Genomic DNA, 22329 nt, shown 5'->3' with positions numbered 1-22329 from the left:
GCCCTTTTCTGTGCGGCGAGATAACCCAACAGCACCTGACACTTTTACACTACGGGGCTTTTTTAAGCTCTGAGCCTCCACGCGGGTTGACAGCGGAGAGTACCCTGCGGCCGCCCGCGCCGCTCCCGCTCGCTCCCCACGGGCCTGCCGGGCCCCAGCAGCGCCGCCGGGCCCGGGCGGGCGGGGCGCATGGGCGGCGCGGGCGGAAGGCGCCCGTGTCCTTCCGGGCCGCGGGCCGGCGCTGGCGGCGGCGGGAAGGCTGAGCCCGGGCCGAGCCGCGCCGGGGCCGCTGCCATGGACAGGTGAGGGGCGGCGGCCGGAGCCCCGGCCTGGGCCGCGCCGGCCGTGAGACGCGCCCCGGCGGCGGGAGTGGGTGCGCACAGTGCGGGCTGCGGAACGCAGCGAGCCTGCAGCGGCTTCTGAGCGTACCGGAGGGGTTTTGTCAGCCGGGAGCTTCAAGTCTGGCTGTTGCTTCTTGGGTTTGTCTTTGGATTCACCGGGAGCCGAGAGCTGCTGAGGGGTCGCGGCGCCGGGCCTTTGCCAGGCCGCGCCGTCCCCACAGCCCACCGGGAGCGGCTGCTCTGCTCCCAGTAACTGGGAGCGAGTGGGTGTTTTCCCTTCCGCAAACACGTGAGCTTTGCTGCTCTGTGCTGATCGCGTTATCCGGGGCAAAAAATCGTGTAGTGATATCATGCCATTCTTTCAAATTAATTTTTCAGTTCGAAATTGGAATTTCCCACTGTTGCACCTTTTTCTAGCCTTTTTTTTTTTCTTTCTTTTTAACAGTAAAATGTTTATTATGGTGTAGGAGGAACAAAATCTGGGTTTTCGTACAAGCTCGTTTCCCTGAGCTAATAAGCAGTGCTGGATTTCTGCAGAGGAAGCTGGGCATAACAACTAAGATTGGAGATGACTTAACGCTTTAAGTTTCCTGCTTGTGGAGTTACTTTGGAATGACAGTAAGATCTTGGATGTCCTGCTTGAATTCACTTGCTTTTTTTTGGTCTGTGCTGCTGTTTTGTAGAAATGGTTTTGAAGACATGTCATCCCCCCATGATCCTGAGATGGTCAGACCTGGACGAAAGCAAGGCTCTCAGAAAAGAGTTTCTAGTATCCTTTTTCTGTAAAGAATTTTTATCTTTTACTGTTGTGTTCACCAGGTGTGTATATTTTTAATACTGCTTAGATTTTCATGTGTCGATGAACTCAAGTGGGTTTCCACCCAGAACTATCTGAGAGCTCTGTGCCTCCATTTCTGAGCTTTTGGAAAAGAAAAATAGGTTTCCTTCATTATATCTTAATTTTATGGTTGTAAGCTTATTTGCAGGTATTGTAGTACCAGAGTATTATGATGATCTAGTGTATCTTAACTTTCTATCCACTGTCATAGCACGAGTAGTGTGCACACATAGATTTAAATTCCATAGAAATTTCCCCCCCTGCTTTTTTACAATAAGGAACTCCCCTATCATGTAGTTTAACAGCTAAGATAGTGGTATTTTCGTGGTTGTGATAGCAAAGGAATCCAGTACATTTGCTTGTTCTCAGGGATTTTGCATCTAAAATAAAGCTAGTGAGATATTTGCCCTGATTATATTGTGGCTACGAATCAGAATGTTTCTGAATGCTAATAGCACAAGCTACTGAAACTTTTATACAACTGCTTCTCAGTAAATCATTCCTAGAGCACCTAACCTGGTTACTGATGGGAAGAAGAAAAGTAGAGCAATGGAGCACCTGGAACCGAGAGAGGGAACATTTTAAAAAATATATTCAGGCTCAGACTTTCTTGTTATGGTTGATGTAGGGTGAAGCAGCTCCTCATGGGGCAGATTCTCTTTGACCTGAGCCACTGTGAGGAGTCCCAGACCTGTTGTGTTCATATTTCTGCACTTCACTTTGTGGTGTCCCTTTTAACCCTCCAGCTTTTAAGGTTGTGATGAAGCATTTTATGAAACTGTTTTATTTTGAAAGACAAGATGTGTAATTTTCATAACGTTTGAGTTACAATTTTTTTCCTTTCCAAGTAGTCCCATTCATTTAGAATAAATCCAAATGTGTGTTTAGGAGAGTGTTTCTTAACTAGTTTATTAATCAGTTCTTACATCCCTGGATGACACCATTGGGAACATGACACCCAAAAGCCAGTTTCTTTCCCGAACTCCTAATTCATTACTTCACCAGCCAGGTAAGACTGCTTGCTTGTTTGCTTACTATTTAGTTAAAGGTTTTATGTGGTTGTACTTAATAATTAATTACAATCCATAAGAATGACGTGGATGTGATGTGATCCAGTGAAGGCCCACAAAGTTGGTTAGTAGGTTAAGTATCTGACATATGAGGAGAGACTGAAAAGAACTGGGATTGTTTATCCTGAGAGAGAGGTTGGGGGATCTTGTAAATATATATAAATATTTGATGGGAGGGAGTAAAAAAAGAGCCAAGTTTTTCTTGGTGCCCTGAAAAGTCAAGAGGCAATAGGCACAACAGCATATACACGGAATTCTGTTTGAACATTAAAAAACACACATTATTTTTTACTGTAATGGTAGTTGAATGCTAGAACTGGTTGCCCAGACAGTTTATGGAGTCTCTGTCCTTGGAGATAAATAAAGCTGGACAAGATCCTGAGCAATCTTTTCTAGTTGACATATCTTTGGGCTGCCTTTTGCTTTAAGGGTTTTGAGACCAATTTCCAAGAAAGAATGAGTGGTGATGTGCTGCTCTTTATGCTCCTATGTGTTTATAATGAACTCTAGTTGCTGAAGGGATGTTGTCTGTTTGGTGCATATATATAATCTGTTTTCAGGCTTCTATCTGCACTGCATAAGTACTTCAGTCCCTGTTAAAAATTTCTTTTGGAATTTCTGGGTAGAGCAGAGTAGCTTTAAATATTTTTCAGAAAAGCCTCTTTCTCTTTCAGGTACTGCATTGCATCGCAGCTCCATGAAGCCATCAGATATGTCTGCCATGCTGGGAACAGGAGGGAAATCTCCTCTTATTCTACCAAATTCTGGACTTTTTGGCAGTCTGTCAATGGTAAGATGGTTAGAGCATCTTTTTCTCTTTTATTTCTGTGAAACATAGGAAACTCCAAGTTCAGAGTTTCTGTGTTGTTTGCTCCAAAGACAAACTGTGAGTGGTACAATCTTGCTAGTACTGCTGTTGCTGTTTACTGCTGGTGTTAATTATTACTGTGTTCTTTGAGATGATGCAGTGAGGAGTAATAGAGGTTTTCAAGGACTTTCCAAATACACCATGTGTGTTAAGCTAGTCCTCACAACATCGGTTTGTGACTACAAAAATCCTGACTGTGCTTGTTTACAAATTCTTCAAAGATAATTGTTTTATGTTAGCAAGTTAAAACTTTGGGATTTTTCTTATTTTAGCATTCTCCAGTATTAGGCTTCACTAGAGTGTTGAAGTTTAGACTTCAAAGAACAAGCCCTTCTGATGACTTCTTAGAGGACATTGACTATCTTCTACTTCAATGTCTTTGGAAAAATACTGATTGGAAAAGTTATCAGTAGGGACCTCTGAAGTATCTTATCTCCATTTATTTTTAAATTAACTCTAAAGAAGTTAAGGTGTTTTTCTCTGTCTACATTTTAATTCATTCTCCTTTTTAGTTTCCGTGGTTTGATACGGGCCATTTGTTTCTTCATAAGTTTTCAGCTTCTGTGTTGATCAGTGTGTATACAGAGCTCTCACTGTATCCTGGGGTGACTAAATTTGCCCTAAACCAGACACACTGGTAACTTTTATGGCATAGTTGTACGTTATCTAAAGGCAGCTATTTCAATATTAGTTTTTTATGATTCTCTGTTTATATACCATTCATATAGAAGGCAAAAATTTATTTTCAGTATGTTCTTGTGCTTTCAGTTGGATGAAAGTAACTGGACAATGGCACTCTCGCCTCAGCAGAGAGGGATGTTTGTAAATGCAGACATATCCAATCTGACAGAAGATGTCACTATGAGTGCTGTCTTGTTACGTGAGGATGATCCTGGCGAAGCTGGTGAGACAATCTGGAGTTTTATTATTAATTGATCCCAGTTCTGATTTGTGGGTATAAATATATGTGTCCTTTTAAAAAAATTCGGTATTATTTTGCTGGTATTTCTGTCTGTTTTTAAAAGTTCAGAAAATTACTCTGTTCCAATTTATTGGAGTTTTGTGAGTTTGTGCTTTCTATGGAGCCTGTTCTGATGGAATAAAGGTGATGCTCTAGTGATGTGGGAAGCAAACTAGATTAGTTTTGTGGAGATACACAAATGAGTTTACTGTTGAAATTCTTGCAGGTGGCATATTTACAACTAAAGTTTTATAACTGAGAAAGCCCATAGCTTCTGTAGATCTTACTGTCTTAGCTGAAAAATGCTTCTGACTTCATGAGATAGTTCTATCATCATTGTACTCATTTAAATTTGCAAAACTGAGATGTCATCAGAAGGATGTTTTTGTACTTCAGTGGGGGCTTTTTTACCAAGTTGTGGCTCACTAATATGGCTCTTTCTTCTTATATTTGTCCTAGCTACTATGAGCATGTACTCTGACTTTCTGCATTCCTTTCTGAAGCATACATCAACTACCATTTTTGATCTTGTGGATGAGTATGAAAATATTTGTAACAGTCAGGTAAGTAGCTACTTAGTTTTTATTTACTTTATTTTACATTCCCTTCCCCAGGCAGTGTTGCTGGGAAGTCACAGTGCTTAACATACATACTCCAGCTTATGAGTTGCTGAACACTAGCATGGAGTGGCATCTCACTTTCCTCAAACACTGCTTTGGCATGGGAGTACCCATGGTGTGGCTTGCTGAATACTAAAATTGTCATCTGGTTGCTGTTCCACTGAAAGTGTCAAGAGGCAATAAACATTAGCAGATGTATAAATGTTTTTATTAATAAGATGGATTAAAATGTACTTATTTCTCTCATATGTAAATAAATTAAATAATCATATTATTTTATAAATAAAATCATCATTTGAATGGGTAATCAAACCCATTTGTTGGAAAACATTCAGGATAGTAAAAAGATTGCTGTAATGGCTTGGGAAAAAAATAGAAAAATTCAAAAAAATTAACTCTGGCAATATTAACTCTGTATAAATGTATTTCTTTCAGGTGAATATATTAGGGAAAATAGTTTATCGGGCAACTCCTGGACAGCAGAAGTTTTCCAAAACTGCCAGTGTCTTGTGGCTTCTCAAGCAGGAGATGGTAACATGGAGACTGCTGTCCTCACTTTATAGGTAATTCCTTAGAAAAGCACACTACTGCATTTTTGTACTGAGATAACTGTCTTGGACAAATTTTTTAGGAGTTTATAAATATGGAGTCAAGCAATTAAGCTTAATTAGCTGTTTATTAAGTTGTTATTAAGTTTAAGAGCTGTTTATTGAAGTAGGCTCTGATATATATGTCTATTCATTATCTGTTTACAGAAATTAAAGTTATAAATAGGAGTGTTCTTATTACCTTTGCAACTTTTAGCATTTTTAAGAACATTTTTGTAAAGTTTTTTAAGCACTTATGCATAGACATTTTGCTAAATTTTCTCAGCTTTTGTTTTAATCTTTAGTGGTTTGCATTTTTATTTCTAGAGACAGAATACAGTCTGCACTGGAAGATGAAACTGCATTTGATATCACTGTAAGCATGGACTCTTTTGGCATTTTTTTAAAGTGATATAAGAAGCTAAATAAGCAAAATATAGGCTCCATGCTTGTATTTTACTTTTAAAATCTCAAAGTGGCAGTCACTTAAAATTCAAAAGTGAAAAATGAGACTGATTTTTATCAAGACAATTACTAAATTATTTCATCTATTGTGAAAAGTACATCTAAATGTTTCATTCTAAAGAGAGATTGCTAATGTAAAAATTATTGCAAACTATTCTTTGTTTTGTTTCCTTAAATATCCTGAGTTGGAAGGGATGCACAAGGATCATTGAGTCTTGCTCCTGGCTCTACACAAGGCAACCCTAAACTTACTAGAAATAACTATTTATTTATTTTTAAAAGCTGCATCAGTAGCTGTGACATTCCCATAGATCAGAGATAGTTTTGCTTTGCTTAAAAGAAGAATGTGGTCTCTAGCTGTCTAGCCTTTGCAGTCCTGATTCCAATTTACCTGAAGAGAAATCCAAATTTTTTAGCATTCATGTTAGAGCTGTAGTCATCTTGTCTATGTCAATACAGTGCTTCCAGCCTTTGCTGCCAGAATATGCTTAGGAAAACAAAACAATAAGTAAAGTGACTCTGCCTTTGTAAAATTTATGATTGCAGATCTTTCTTCTCAGTCACAAAATAGCTTCCTCTACAATTCCCACTGCTAAGTTGTCAGTGTTAATCACTGTTGTGCCAAAAATACCCAGTTTCCTCCTACCTCTGTTTTTTAGGAAGGCACATCTTCTGTTCTCTTTTTATTGAAAGTCTAATGAAAGCTAAATTAATGCAGGAGATCAAATAGAAGGATCAGGGCTCTGGGGTTGGTATTTTTTTGTTTTTCACACTTTTTGTTGTTAAATGTGTATATGACATTGAAAAGTTATTTTTTCTTTTAATTTGAGGTAGCAAATGGGATTTAAGATAATATGCTGGCAGTCAAGGAATCAATCTACTGTGTGGAATCTTTCTACTTGTGGTCTTAGAATATAATTTGTGAATTATATTCTAAGTCGCATTTTTATGGTTTCAGTGTAACTGGATGTAAATGATCAAATAAAATAATGTATAAGGCATTGATACATTGGGAGGGGAGGGGAAATACAGCATACTGAACTTGTAGCAAATTTCTGAATTAGTATGTGTTCGAGTTGGTATTTCTGCTTCTGCGGAAATTTTATTTTCCATGAAGTAATAATCAGCTTTTTCTTACATAGGCTTTAACTGCTAGTGAAAAAACTACTGTAGACAACTTGTTTCAGAAAGATTCTCTTGTTCGACAAAGTCAGGTATGATGGAAAGTTTTTAATATGGGAATGAAAATAGATTAAATGTTCATAATACTAATGCTCTGTGCACTTTTGGGGATTGTTTCTGATACTTTTTTTTAACATTCACTCAAGTGTGTGTGAATTGTATGCATAAAAATGGTGCTCCTTAGTTGCTGAAATGAGAAGGATTTTTCTGGCTGTTCTGCAGAGGATGAAAGGCTGGGAGCTGTTCCCATTTGCAGCATCTGTTACTGTTGATGGTGATTGATAAGCTGTTAAGTAGCACTGTATTAAACTGCAGTATCCACTGAGAAACAGTCATAAAGTGCCAACCACCTTCATTTTGGATACTTAGAATGCAAGTGGAATAGTCTTCTGGATCTGTCAGCCTTTTGGTTGCTGCTTAGAAAACAAGTGGATCCAGAGAGGAGAGGAAAGTAGTAAATGTATTATTTGTTACATGTTTGTTTTAAAAATGCAATTTAATTTTATTCCAGCTGGTGGTGGATTGGCTAGAGAGCATTGCTAAGGATGAAATTGGGGACTTCTCCGATAATATTGAGTTTTATGCAAAAACAGTATATTGGTGAGTTCAGACCTTCTTTGATTATATACATTTCCCATCAAGCATAAAATTCACAGTCACAGAATCACTCTTGAAAAGAAGTGGTCTTTTAGGTTGTTCATTTCACTCACTTCTTTTCTTTTAATTCTTACATGTTTCTTTTAATTCTTACATTGAGACTTCTTACCCATCCACTGAAGTAAATCTCACAAGTCAGTTAATGCCTTTTGGGTGGCAAAAATTAAAGGAAAAACCATCAAACCATTGTAATTTAATCTTTGTTTGGCTTTAGTTTTTGCCCAAGTTCTTAATCACTTGGTGTCATTTACCCTTCACCAGAAGCCATTATTGTCACCTGTATTATCACTGATGGGTTTTATGGCAGAATGGACCAAAGATTACCTTCCATGCTAGATGCCTAGAGTTAACCTGCTTTTAATGGCTGGTGAATACAGGCTTTTGGAATTATGTGTTTATCCTCAGTTAAATTTCTGCCCTAGACTGACTTTATAGTAATGATAATGGGAAAATCTGCTTCTGCAGAAGTCAGTTACTAGTGGAATTTATGAATGATTGAAATAATGGATGCTTTTGAAAGAAATCAAATATATGTGCATTAATTCTAATATTGTACTTGTGAAATGTATGTTTTCACAACACTAGCAGAGACCATGGATATATCAGCTAAACCAAGTGTCTGTTCTGTAAACATACTCTATGTAACAAAATATGTCTTTCAATATTTGTGTTACTCAAAGATGCTGGCTATAAAAGTAATTTTTCTGTAAAACATTTCGCTGCTTTCAGGGATAACACACTACACGCCCTGAAGCAGCGACAGTCAAGTACATACATGGGAAGTTCTCGTCCTCTGGTGACAGAGTTGGTAAGTATTATATGAAAATAAAGCTTGGCTTCAAAATGGGCTAGAGAAATATGCTATCTTCACAGATTGCCACCAATTCTTAGATAGTTGTGCTTTCTAAAAGTAATTGTAGTATCTAAAAATGGCTGCAGAAATTGTGAGGCAGGGCACCTCAAAAATTCTTTTATGGATCACTGTGGACTTGTGTTTTCTTTCAGCAGTCACTTCCATAACCCCACCACCCACACAAGTACTTGTGATCTGTTTGGCAAAGTAATGGCTTTATTATGACTACAACAAACCTGTGTTCCTAAGCAGAAAAGCTTATAAAACTCTTTGGGGAGCCCTTGCAGATAAGGGAGTGTTGTCTTTATGCAGTAACAAGTACAATAAAACCAAGTCCTAGTGCAGTACTTGGAGAGCTCTGTAATAAAAGCTAGTAGGAGAGAAGTCAAGGAAAGAAAGGGCTGTCCATTAGAGCAAGGTGATAAGCTGCCTCAATGACAGTAAAGCAGCCATAGAAGGTTAATTCAATTGGGGAGTGATCTGAGGTATTGATTGGCTTTGGAAAATCTCTTTGGATTACATAGAAGCAAGTGCAACTGTTGTGAAAATCCTTCTCAGATAGAAGGTGAAGGAGGAGAAACAGTCTGGTAGGCAGATAGAAGAACAAAGGATGTTTGAAGGTGCAAAGAGCTGGAAGATAAGAAATTTGGGGCAAAAAACAAGGCAGTGGAGTAAATTATTTGCATTGACTCTTGATAGGAACAGTGACAGAAGAGGAATAAGAGAAATTAGAGGAAAAACAGAAGTATCATGCTCAATATTACATGAGTTGTACAGATTATTGTGCCAACATGAAAAAGTGACTCCAAATTATAAAACAGGGCAGGATGTTAATGGAAGAGACATATAGGTATTGTATAGATGTGATGACATCTGTTGTGTAGGTTGAGTGATGCCTTTTTTCCTTGCAGGATCCAGATGCTCCTATTCGACAGAAACTGCCACTTGATGATTTGGACCAAGAAGATGATGCAAGGTTGTTGAAGTATCTCTTCACTCTCATCAGAGCAGGAATGACAGATGAGGTAGTGTAAGCTTTAATGAAGTAAAAGCAAATAAGCTGTGTACTAAAATGTCTGTTTAAATTTGGCTTGTAGTGATTCAGTTTTCAATTTGTTGTCAATACTGACTGCCAAATTAGCATTGTAATTAAACTTGCTCTAGTTAAATAATTTTGGGTGTAGCATAGGTGTTATGGAAAAAATGTAGTTTTGGGTGTTTGGGTTGTTTGATGATGTTTTTTCACTGTTGTGTTTTGATACTAAATACTGCCAAGACAAACAGACAGAATGCTTTAAAGGGCTTCCTAATTGTGTCCCTAATCATCAATGGATTATCAGGTGTGTATACATAATGACATTTGAGTAATGGGGAGGAAAGGGGATTTGAGATTCTCGTGCCAAAGACCTTAAGTGAGAACTATGGGTATTTGCTCATATTCTGTTCCAATATGGTGCACATATATTCATTTTCTGATGGTATGGAACATGAGCATACTGCTGCAGCAGGGCATTGTGAGTACAGATTTGCAGCTCCAGTTGGGATTGGAAAGGCTGAGTGAACTAGGAAAGTAGACAACATGAAGACAACAATTAAGCATATAAGCAAAAGGGCTGTGCTTTACACTAGACTTACCAAAATGATGCATAACAGCTGTTTAGCTAACAAAGACGAGGCTACAGCACATTTCTTACATTGCTGTAAATACTGACGGAAGGTGAATAAAGGATGACATTTGCTTTGAAATCTTTCAGTTGTTTTGAGTTTAAGATCCTCTGTGCTTATTTTTCACGTAGAAGTATCTCTATAAAATTAACTGTTTTAATAATATTCTCATTTTTAAAGAAGCAGCTGGAGGTTTTCTTACCTTGAAGTGTGTTGCTGAGAAAATGTGTTATTTTTCAGGCACAGCGCTTATGCAAACGATGTGGTCAGGCCTGGAGAGCTGCAACTTTGGAAGGCTGGAAATTGTATCATGATCCTAACATAAATGGAGGTATCTGCTCCAAAGTGCATTTGAGACAGATATAAAAATACTAAGATCTAATAGTATCTATTTGTGGCAAAGAGAAATAGCTCTTTATTTTCACCAGATGAGCCTTTCTTGATGTCTGGAATTTTTTACCATATCTGTTGAACATGTAAAAACTAACATGAAATTATTTTAGTTGAAAGTGAATTCATTGTATCCATCTACACATGTTAAAGCCACTTCCTTTCTTAAAGTCAGACATAATTGTTAGGAAGTAGATGTCTCAGAGGTCTGTACAGATCTTCTCCACCTCCATACAATAAATTGGGTCTTGTATTTTCTTAACATCTGGCTTATGCCACCTAGCAGACATTTTGTTGCTTACAAACTCAAATTGGATGATATACCCAGCTTCAGAAAGGTGTAGTAGGACTAGAGTTCAGCAAATGTAAATGCAGGAGAAAGAGATGCTTTTAAAATTGTAAATTGTAAAGTACCTTTCTCCTTGGTTCCTTGCACATGGTTCCCCATTTATAACACAGTACCTTGCTTCTCTTGTGTTCAGTACATTGCAGGATTTAGCAAGGAATTCAAGAATGAGTCTAAATGTTGTTTATAGCTGGGTGTGGAAGGCTTAATGATTTCTTTCTTTTCAAATCCTGATAGCCTGTAGCTTTTATCTGCATGCCACACCACTGTCCTAGCTTTTTTTTAAGTCTGCCTACCTAAGCTGTTGTTACATGAGTATAAATGTCCATGGCGATACATGCAAAATAGCAGCACTGAAGCAGTGACATTTTTAAGAAGCTTTGATTAAGATATAATTTTTTCCCCTTAACTTTGCTGTTTTTCATATGTAGACACTGTAGCTATGTTACAGCCAAAACCATTTTTTTTAAAAAGCTAGATAGCAGCCAAGTATTTAAATTACTGTAACTTATAGATGCAATTCACCCAACTAGCCAGAAAAGCCATCTTGCAGTCCAGTCAAAAGCATCAAAATGCTTTAGGAAGAGTTCTAAAGGGATTGAAGTTGAGCTATGAAACGAAAATAGACTTTATCGGCTTTTAGACGTTACTGGATTTTCCTTTTTTAATAACATTTTCTCTCTTTTTCCTTTCCCTATCTTTTTTTCCTTTTTGTTTTAATTACTCTTTGCATGTAGGAAAAGAGCTGGAGCCTGTTGAAGGCAATCCATACAGGTGCATTTGGAAAATTAGTTGTTGGCGCATGGCTGAAGAGGTAAGACAATGCTGCTATGTTTTCTGTTAATACATAAATTTGAACTTTTCTGAACTCTGAAATGGGATTTTAAGTAAACACAGCCGCTCTGTGCTGCTCAGAGGATTCACAATTAATGCTTCTAAGAGGATTTCTGAAATACCATATTTATGCATTATGAGAAGTCTACATAATCAACATCACTTTTGCAGGAAGCGTCTGCCTTTTTTCTGGTTGAAAGTAAAACCACTGACACTGACTTTCATCTTGACTTAATTGAATGGGAAAGAAAATGTTGCTTTCTTTCCAGGTCAATGTAAATTTTTCAGTTAAGTTACAAGAGGATGCTAGTGAAGGGAGTGTCACTTGCTTTTCTTATTTTGGATTTTCCAACTTTACTTGGAATCTGTTAGATGGAACATTTTGCAATGAATTAATCTCTAATAAAATGTAAAGTGACTAGAAAACTTAATTGCTTTGTAATTTAAAGTTTGGGTGTTTTTACTGTTTCTCTTAGGAGCAGTTTAATAGATATGAAAGAGCAATCTATGCAGCCCTGAGTGGAAACCTCAAACAGGTATGTCAAGCATCCTAAATAAACAGTGTTTGGTAGTTGTGCATTTCTATTCTCATATGTGACAGTGATATCATCAGAAATATTGCAGTTACTGGTTTCTGTACTTTTAAAGATCTAGGAAACAGAACAATAACAAACATTGCTTTAGTAGACATGCTCTTTGTAGTACTGACATGTCTTAATTAAATATATTACAGACTTCTCAGTCAAGGAAAGGCTGCTGTTTAAGGTGGTTACTACACTGCTATGATGCCTGAAAATCTGATCCTAAATTATAGTTGCTCTGTTTGGGTTCTGGTGTTTCTCCATCTCTTGATAATTTTTACTCTTTTTTATGTAGCTTCTTCCAGTTTGTGATACCTGGGAAGACACTGTTTGGGCATACTTCAGGGTCATGGTGGACACTCTTGTTGAGCAGGAAATACGAACCTCAGTAGTAACTGCAGAGGAGATGGAAGAGCTCCCTAGAGATTACTTAGAAACAAAGTAAGTTTCAAGTGAAATGATGCTGCTGCTACACTCAACAAAGTATCCTGTATGGAATCTCTGTGGAATTATTCAAGGTAACATTTTTTGTCTTTTCTCCCTTGCTTTGAAGCTGGACTTCAGAAAAAGTTTTTGAAGAACTTCAGGCAACAGACAAAAGGGTATGTAGTAATTGCCATGTTTCTCCTCACTGCTTACCATTTTTAGTTATTCACTGGGTTCTACTTTTTACTTCACTCTTTAGTGAAATGCTCAAATATGCACAATGACTAATTTGTTTCATGTTTTCTATCCCCAAAATAGTGTGATTTCCAAATTCAAATAGATTTTTCTTCATGCTACACCCTTAAGAGTGAAAGTGATGCAGGTATTATGTTGCCCTGCCCTGTATCTGCCAAACTAGCTGGGTGTGCTAAAGAAATAGATGGCTGTCAAATGTTGTCAGACATACAAAGCAGACAGACAAATCAACACTTCAGTAAAATGTTCCAAATCGATTTCATTCTATTTTCTTCATAGGAGATTTGTGTGCATATTTTAGAACAGGCCTTTCAAAATTTAAAAGCATATTTGCTTAGACTGTGATTCTTTGTTATTTTTAGCACCCAAAATACTCAGTTCGTGTAAGATGGGGATACAAAACTTAAAGGTTATTTTGCAGTGATTAAATTGAAACTACAGTTACATTTATATGATGGAATGGACACATAGCATTTATCATATTGCCAAGACAAAGACATGCAGTCAGCTACAGATACACCCAGCTGTATTTGCCTTTGCAACATAGTGCAATCCTCACCATAAAGCAAATTTAGATTTGGATTGCATTTCATGCATTAATGTGTTGATTCCTCTGGGGAGAGGGTGGAATTTCTTCCTGAAGTAACTTTCACAGGCCTTTTCTTTAAGGATTTATACACATTGTTGTTTCTTCTGTGCTTTTTGTGGATCTGATCTGTAACATCATTGTTTGTTCTCCTCTTCAGAGCAAAAAGCCCTTGGAGTTGGCAGTTTTCCATGAAAGTATTAACTGCACAGATCTATATTCCAGTTCTTTCTTTTAGTTTGTCAGTGTTCTTGTAATTTGATGCAGAGACAGCAAGTGCCTTTTCTCTTGCTCTTTATGAAGGATACCCTTTGAAATAAGATAGCTTTTTTCCCCTGAGGAACCTTTGCTTTATTTATAAGTTTGTTTTCTTCATACATTATGCTAGAAGATTTATTCAAAGTTTGAATTTTCTTTTTTTTTGTCTCCAGAGGGTTATAGAGGAGAATCAAGAACACTATCATGTGATTCAGAAATTCATTATACTTGGAGATGTGGATGGTAAGCATTTCTCTTAAGTGTTTTTTTTTTTTTTTTTTATTGTTAACTGACTACATTATTTTGAGGAACCTTTCCAGAAACTTCTATATGAATGGATTTTTAGAAGCACACAGTAGGCAAGCTCTGCCTTAAAGCTGTACTCTAATCAAGAACTGTAGGAGCAGTTTGACCTGCAAGGTAGTTTTCAAAGAAGTAATGAAATCGTGTAGATGTGTCAGGATACATGCCAGACTGTAGCTATAACTTCTGAGAAATGATGGGATACATGCAGTACATTTTTAAGCCAAACAGCTACATCTTTCCACAATTGTTGCTGTTCTGTTTTGTTGGACTTCTGAGACTAAATTACATTTGTTGAATAAATGCATAATTTGGAAATATTTCTTGGGTGTTTTTTTCCTTTTCTCCATGATATGGCTAATGCAGACATTTCCTTGGTGGTTATAGGTTTGATGGAGGAAGTCAGCAGGTGGCTTTCCAAGGACAGAAGTGTGCTCCCAGGACACCTCCTTCGTTTCATGACACATCTTATTCTGTTTTTCCGCACTTTGGGTATGCAGACCAAGGTCAGTTCACTTGTACTTGATTTGTTGTCACAAGCAGTGGCCAGTCTTGGAAGTAGAAATTCTTTTGTGCAAGTACAAGGACAACATAGAATGATGGTAAATTACTGCCAGGCTGAGGAGGAGCTGCATGCTTCAATAGTGTATTTGTTGATCTTGGAGCCTAAAGGAGAAAAGAGCATCCTCCTCCCTTCCAGCTGAGCTTAAAAACTGGGTTTTGAGGATGGTAGATTTTACTCAGAAACCCTTTGTTGAGAAGGTCCTTGGTCAAACTTCATGTTAGGCTTATTCATAGTAGCCAAGATGTCTTAAATATAACCTGTTCTTATAGACAGTTGCTGAAACAGTACCTATTGCTGCTGTAAGCTCATAAATGCTTCTGCTTGAGGTAATTAGTACCAGCTGCAACTTTCTTATTATCTCCAAGTATAAAGAAGGCATAGCCTACTACCTATTTGGCCTATTTATGCTAAATACACAGAGGGGTCACATAGCTGTAGTTACTCATTTTGGACAATGTCACAAATAATTTGGGGCTCTCCTTTTCTATTTTAAAATTTAGAAGATGTTATGTGTCAAGTAAGTTTCTGAATGTAACCTCTTCTGGGAAAACACAAATATGTGTTTTCATTAGATGATTTAAATACAGCTCTGAGTTACTGTTTATTCATACTTGCAATCATTGCTTGAATCCCTTGTGGAAATCTGTTTTGAGGTCAGTTAACATTTAACTAAATAAGAGGAATGTGTGTGTGTGTATGTGTGTACATGTATACATATTAATTTTTTAGCCAGACTCAAAATTTTATGGAGTAGGTGTTTAAGCTGAAGTGCAGTAGAACTAGCCATTAGCATATGCTTGACAGAGGGGACAAAAATCATGTAATTTCCAACATTAATTCCATTGTGGGAATTTGTAACAATTGATTCTGCCTTTACAGTTTTAGAGTAGATGAATTTATTGTATGATTACTCAGTCAACCCTCAGTAGACTTCATGGGGAAGAGGCAGAAATGCAAGCTTTTATGATGTTTATTATATATTGATTGTATACAGCTCATATAGGTAAATTCTTACATGAAGGTCTTCAATTTACACATATAAAATTAAAATTATAATTCATGACAGCAACAAACACTTGAGTCTTGGCTAAAGCAGTTTCAGGTGCTCAGCCTATAGTGGTTGTTTAGTATAGGCTATGCCAGATGAATCAGGTGATATTTATACCCTGTTACATTATCATTTTCCATAATAAAACAGAGCATGTATTACACTGTGGTAGTAATCTGTGTACCTGACATTTTGGTGATTAATTTAAAATACACGGTAAAATAGAAAGTTTTTAAAATCCTGTAAAAAGTAACATTCCACTTAGATCAAAGGCTGTATTATCCAGTTGCCGAAAAAGAAAATCTTTGGAACACTAAATCTTTGAATCAGAAGACATGCTTTTTTAATCATGCTCCAAGAGAAACAGTTCTTCCAGTTGAGCCTGTTTGTGTAGATTACTGAAGCAGGAATAGGCAAATAACCTTGTGTCTGTTCTAATAGTGATAGCCTGTCAAGTATCTTTTATTTTATTTTCCACATTATCTGATTTAAAATTGAATTTGTATTTGTTTGCAATAAGGAGGAAGTTTCTGTTGAAGTCCTGAAGACGTACATTCAGGTAAGCTTTCAGAAATATTGTTTGTTTTCTCTGATGTGATTTAGATGTAAAGGAGGAAGAAAAGCAGACTTAAGGTTACAGGATGATAAGAGCTATGATGCAGCTAATGCTCTTTTCTCAGGAGATACATGGAAGCTTGCCTAATACACAAATTCTCTGTCTGCAGTTCTTAAATGAGACAATTGTATTGATCCTTGTTTAGAAGTTGAGTGGAATCTTCCTGTGTCAGAATAAATTAATCAGAAATTGGTTACACGTTTTTGGGTGTACCCAGTACATGTTTTTGCCTAAGTGTAAGCACTTTGGTGTTTACACCAAGGAATATAGTATGCATATCTGTAAATATATTTATATATCAGTGGATATCTTCTGTATATTTGCTTCTTACATATGTGCTTCTCATTCTGTGTGTTTGGTTCATACTGTGCAGAGGTTGGTGTCTGAGAAGCACACAGATTTAATAGCCTTTTATGTCAGCCACCTGCCCCCAGAGCTCGCTGTGGCTCAGTACGCTTTATTCCTTGAAGATGTTACTGAGAGCGATCAACGCCACCACTGCCTGGAGTTAGCAAAACAAGCAGGTGAGAGACTCTGATAATCCAATTATCATTTTATATCCTGAGTTATTTTGTCTTTCAGTAGTTTTTGCTCTAAAACCTATCTATGAATATGACACTCTTTCCGTCCCCTATTTTTTTTTTTTTCAGATAAATAAAATTAATTTCTGATCACTTCTTCAAGTAGGTGTATAGGTGTGTTTTCATTAACCTGGAATTAAACTAAATATCACTGCTTCTGGTTATGTCCAAATACACCAGGAAGTAAAAGTCAGCTGTCTATCTCAAATGTATGCTTTGAAACTTGACATGTTCATATTATTTCAGAGAACTAATTATAAAAATGCACACTTTATTTGTGGCTTTAGGAAGGTTATGAGTATCTTAAATTTTTTGTCCAATTTATAGTGCTTGTTCTTAGCCATGGTAACTTTCTTGCATTAATTGTAAACTTCCTTCAGGGCCTGTACATGAAACTAGAAGGGGATTACAATGAAGCAGCACACTGTCCATTGCTTGATAATGCCTCTGTGCTAACTCAGAATGTACAAAGAAGCAGATTTCCTGCAGATTTCATGTCTTAACTTCTCTTCAGTCATTTTTCAATCATTTTCTTTTAAACTCAGCTAAGGTTTCAAAAATAACATATCCTGCTTAAGCATCTGTAAAAGAACTATTCTGAGCTTTTCCTGGTACAATCTTGTCAAATCATAGTCTTGCTGTCAGAATTGTAGGAATCAGTGATCTTTGCAGATATATCTATATGCTGTCTTCAGCACAGATTGAAGAACTTATTGGTTGTCTTATATTTGGTATTCTGTATTATATCAAATCTCATTCTTGTAAAATATCTGCAATAAATGAGATACCGCAAAAGCTTGTAATTTATTCTGACAGTATGTGTTTGAACAGACTGATAAGAATTACCAGTAGTAAGGAATAAGATGAACAACTGGAATCTGAAATTCAATTTGTGTTAAGTTTGAATTCATGATAGTTCTTACACAGTTCACTTTTAACTCAGGTCTGGACGTTGCAACCATAACAAAAACCGTTGTTGAAAACATCCGCAAGAAGGATGCCGGGGAGTTCAGCCACCACGACCACGTGCTGGACACAGGCACAACAGAGGTGAGTGCTTTACAGAGCACATAGTCCAGTTTGCAATCAGCTGTGGAGTCTCTGACCATCTATGAGCCATCTTTTTCTTTCAACAATGGTGAAAATTGCCTTGAAATAGCCTGTGAGGGAAATGCACTTTCCATGTGACCAAGTGAGGGCAGTGCACAAATAAGTAACTCTGTTTCTGCTTTTCCTTGCTCTTTGGGTGTGTGCTTACCTGTATACAAACATTAGGTGAAGATAAGACCCTTGAAACGACTGCAGCACCCTATGCTGTAGCTGGGAGTAGGGTGTTGTTGTAGCCTCTGCAGTTTATGAAGATTAGTACTTTGAATCTGAGATGTACCTTTTAAAATGCCAAAGTGGCATTTCTAGCTACAGCAAACACTGCTTTTGCTGACAGTTTCCTTGTCACTGCTCTTGAGCATTGTTTGGATCCAACTCAGTGCTTTAGGGACAGCAAGGTAATGTTAATAGGCTCTATTCAAAGTACTGCTTAGAAAGGAACTGATGGTTTGCAAAACTGTGGTAATGTTTTTGCTGTTCAGTACAAAGTTTAAGCTCCCTAAGACAAAAAGGTAGTTTATCTAACAGGAGTTGGAAAACTGTGGTTGCAGGCTGATGGCGCCCCTGAAGATTATAGCAAGAGCTCCATAAATGTACCATATTGGTACAGTGTATTTGTATTAAAAATTGAGAAAAACGCATCATAATCCATAAAAAATGTTGAGAGATGATGCTCTGAATATCTTGAGAACACTTAGAAATTAATTTTTTTTAATTATTCCAGATGGCAGAGGTTTTCTAGCCTTTTGAATAAAGTGATCCTTGTTACTGTGTTGCAATGCTTTCCAAACTTGTGTATTTCCCTGACCAGATGTAATGTGTGTTGCATCAGCTGTGTGCTTGAAATGGTGATGAATCTCTGTGTTGTTTTTTACAGGCAGATCAGCTGAAAATAGATGTAATTGACTGGCTCGTATTCGATCCTGCACAGAGGGCAGAAGCACTTAAACAAAGCAATGCAATCATGAGGAAGTTCTTGGGTACTAAGCTTCACAAATATTGTAGACTTATTTTTAAATGTTGGTTTTGTTCTCATTGGCTCTTGGCAGTACATTTGATATAACTGGATCTAGTCTATTAAAAAGCATGGGTTTGCCAGCTTAAGAAGATAAGGTATGGAAATTGCAAAGCTCTGATACCCAGTTCACATTCTCATAGCATCCAAGAAACATGAAGCTGCAAAAGATGTGTTTGTGAAGATTCCCCAAGACTCCATAGCAGAAATATATAACCAGTGGGAGGAACAGGGAATGGATACTCCGCTTCCAGCTGAAGATGACAATGCTATCCGGGAACACTTATGTATTCGTGCATATTTGGTGAGTTTCAAATATGCAATATTCCAAGTTATTGTTTAGAAGTACTGGTGGCTTTGCCTTGGTAATGAAACTTTAGCTTTGTCCATTTGATTTAACTTCTGATTCTTTGATTCATTAAACCTGTGCATGCAATGACACTCTGGTTATTAGATGAGTCAAAAATACCCAAACACTGTTTCCACTGCAATCCAGGAAGCCCATGAAACCTTTAATGAATGGTTTAAACACATGAACTCAGCTCCACAGAAGCCGTCTTTGTTACCACAAGCAAGTTTCACTGAAAAAGTGGCCCATGAACATAAAGAAAAGAAGTATGAGGTAGGTGGAAGTCCATCTTATTTACTGTAAACTTTTATGTTCTTGCTTTAGAGGCAGTCTAGTTCAATGAAAGAAAGTAGAAGACTGCTATTTCATATTATTTAAGGACTCTATTATAAACTATTTTTATGTTGAGAGAGTATGAGACAACAGAATTATAAGGCAACTGCACAATAAATTCTGTTTTTTTAATAACTCAGCTTTACTTTATTTACATAAAATATTGTAATAGTAAATATTATCGTGTGTTGATTGTCAGTGTTATTAATGAATGTGAGCACTTGATTTTGCTATTAACTCTATTAAGTATTATCACCTTCTGTTTTCTAAAAGATGCTGCAGTTATGTTTTGATTAAAGTTTTTTTTGCAGGTCTGGTCAGTAAAAATATACCCTATTCAGTTAACATAAACATTTGTTTTATAAGCTTGGCAGAATAGGTTGTTTAAAATTATCTTCCTCTCGTGACTTTGTTTCTGAACAACCTGTCTAACTGTGGACAGGGCATTAAGAAAGGATGGAAATAGTTGCGAGCAGCAGGCTTTAAGTTTTAGCCACTGACTGAAGATTCTAATTTGAATTGGAGCTGCACTGCCTGTTGCAGTCTGTTTTAAAATAGCCTTGGAAATTATCCTGTTCTGCAGTAGTTTATTTTTTGTTTCTTTGCCAGATGGATTATGGCATTTGGAAAGGCCTGTTGGATGCTCTTACAGCTGATGTTAAGGAGAAAATGTACAATGTGTTGCTGTTTGTTGATGGAGGATGGATGGTTGATGTCAGAGAGGTAAAATGAATTTTTATGTCATGACGCAGACCACAAAGCACAGATCACATGTAGTTGTACCTTTGTGACATTTAGTTTCATGTGCTCCTGTTCAATTGGCTCTGGCCTTGCTGTGAGCATTTAGAGCTTGCTCCCTGAGTAACCATGCAGATCACACTTGACAGTCCCCTCCAGGCTGCCGAGGCCATTGTCTGCCTCTGACAGCACCAACTGCGTGGTTATGCTGAGCTGCCTGTGAAAGGTCCGTTTTCCTACCACTGACATGTCACTTTGCCCTGGTAAGGACGCCGAGGAGGACCCGGAGCGCGCGCACCAGATGAGCCTGCTGCGGAAGCTGTGCCTGCCCATGATGTGCTTCCTGCTGCACACGGTGCTGCACAGCACGGGCCAGCACCAGGAGTGCCTGCGCCTCGCCGACATGGTCGCCTCCGAGCGCCACAAGCTCTACACGGTGAGCTGGGCAGGGCTGCAGCAGCCTGGCCTACACTGAAAGCTCTGTGGGCTGCCTGTGGAAAAAGCTTCTATATAGGGAGGAAGACACCATATGTTCCTTAGCATCATAAGTTTCTTGATCGCTTCCCATTCACTGCAGTAGTAAAAGGTTTCCTTGTGTTATGACTTAAGGAATCTGAGTTAACTTTGAAATATAGGGGGTAATGACCAGTGTTCTTACAACCAGTTCTGAGTACTGCAATTACTAGTTTTTGGATGGGGGCTATTGAATTTTAACTTCGTGATCTTAAAGGTCTTTACCAGTCAAATGATTCTGTGATTCTAAATTTAGCTGTAGTATTGTAATTGATTTCTTTATTTCCATTACATTTCAAACACTATATATGCAGGTTTTGCTTTAGAGCATTTGGTTTAGTCATGACCATCTTTGCCTCCAAATGCCTAAAAACACCCCCAGAATGAGACAGAGCTATCTTGAGCCTTTGTTCAGGTTTTGGATGCTGTGTCTAACCTCCCATGCCTTACTTAATGTCCTTCTGAAATGCCTGATGATCACATGATCTTAAATAGAAATAAATAATCAAATAGAAAAATAGCAACTTAATTAACCACCACTTTTTTTATCAGTGCTATTCATTGCAAATAAATATAACTTTATGATGTTTGTTTTTTTAATTATTTATTCTCAGGTGTTTTCAAAAGAAGAACTCCGAAAGCTTCTACAGAAGCTGAGGGAATCTTCTCTGATACTTCTGGACCAGGATCTTGATCCTTTGGGATATGAAATTCAGTCATAAGTTTTCATGCAGATACTTTCAAAAACTTCTGAGCATGGACATTCTGGTTATTAACAAAAACAAACAAAAGACCCCAACAGAATCATTACTTGGACAAAGTGTTGTCTTCGCGTAGGGTGAAAAACCCCAACTTTCAGATTTCAATTTAAACTTGAAAAAGTATGACCAACTTCAGAATGTTATTTGTTACACAACCTTTTTCATATTTTTTTTCCTAATAAAAGTGCTTGAAAAAGAGAAAATGTTTGTTCATTCTAATCTAAAATAGCATTATATAAATTTGGTGATTGTATGAACCTCCTTAATTTATTTGCTACATGCCACAAAGGCTGCCCATAGACTGCATGGATACAGGGGGAAGGAAAGTGAGACTGCCAGAAGGTGTATGGAGAAAGTAGGGGAGAAGGAAAAGGGACACACTGGAGGAAAGGAAAACCAAAAAGCAAAAGTGAGGGGTTACTTCCAGCCCTTCAGAAGAGAAGGCAGCCTTGTCCTGTTCTGCTGTACATGAAGGAATTGCTAAAATGCTGATGAAATCCTGAACCAGAGGAAAGATGATAATAGGTTGAAACCCCCCCATTTGAGATTTCGTAGTTTATTTTGAAAGCTTGTTCTGCCCCCGTTTATCTGTGCACACACACTTTTAGCTGCCTTTC

The 22329-nt window shown here is 37.6% G+C and overlaps 1 protein-coding gene across 1 annotated transcript; it reads left to right on the top strand.

The window, feature by feature from the left end:
- The first annotated feature begins 213 nt into the window (after nt 1-213).
- On the top strand, nt 214-21894 carry NUP107 (nucleoporin 107). Its single transcript, XM_058805070.1, has 28 exons — nt 214-302; nt 1025-1110; nt 2099-2188; nt 2924-3039; nt 3886-4021; nt 4538-4641; nt 5134-5261; nt 5613-5661; nt 6893-6964; nt 7444-7532; nt 8319-8397; nt 9354-9467; nt 10348-10438; nt 11581-11657; nt 12154-12213; nt 12554-12699; nt 12812-12860; nt 13957-14026; nt 14474-14592; nt 16220-16258; nt 16689-16839; nt 17840-17946; nt 18881-18983; nt 19162-19322; nt 19515-19640; nt 20310-20423; nt 20707-20874; nt 21566-21894. Exons 1-28 carry the CDS (start codon nt 295-297, stop codon nt 21671-21673), a joined length of 2760 nt encoding a protein of 919 aa, XP_058661053.1. The 5' UTR covers nt 214-294; the 3' UTR covers nt 21674-21894.
- The last annotated feature ends 435 nt before the right edge of the window (nt 21895-22329 follow it).

Source organism: Ammospiza caudacuta, chromosome 5, assembly GCF_027887145.1.
Source record: "Ammospiza caudacuta isolate bAmmCau1 chromosome 5, bAmmCau1.pri, whole genome shotgun sequence".
Lineage (NCBI taxonomy): Eukaryota > Metazoa > Chordata > Aves > Passeriformes > Passerellidae > Ammospiza > Ammospiza caudacuta.
The sequence above is the reverse complement of the archived record's forward strand: the minus strand, read 5'-3'. Positions and strand labels throughout refer to the sequence as shown.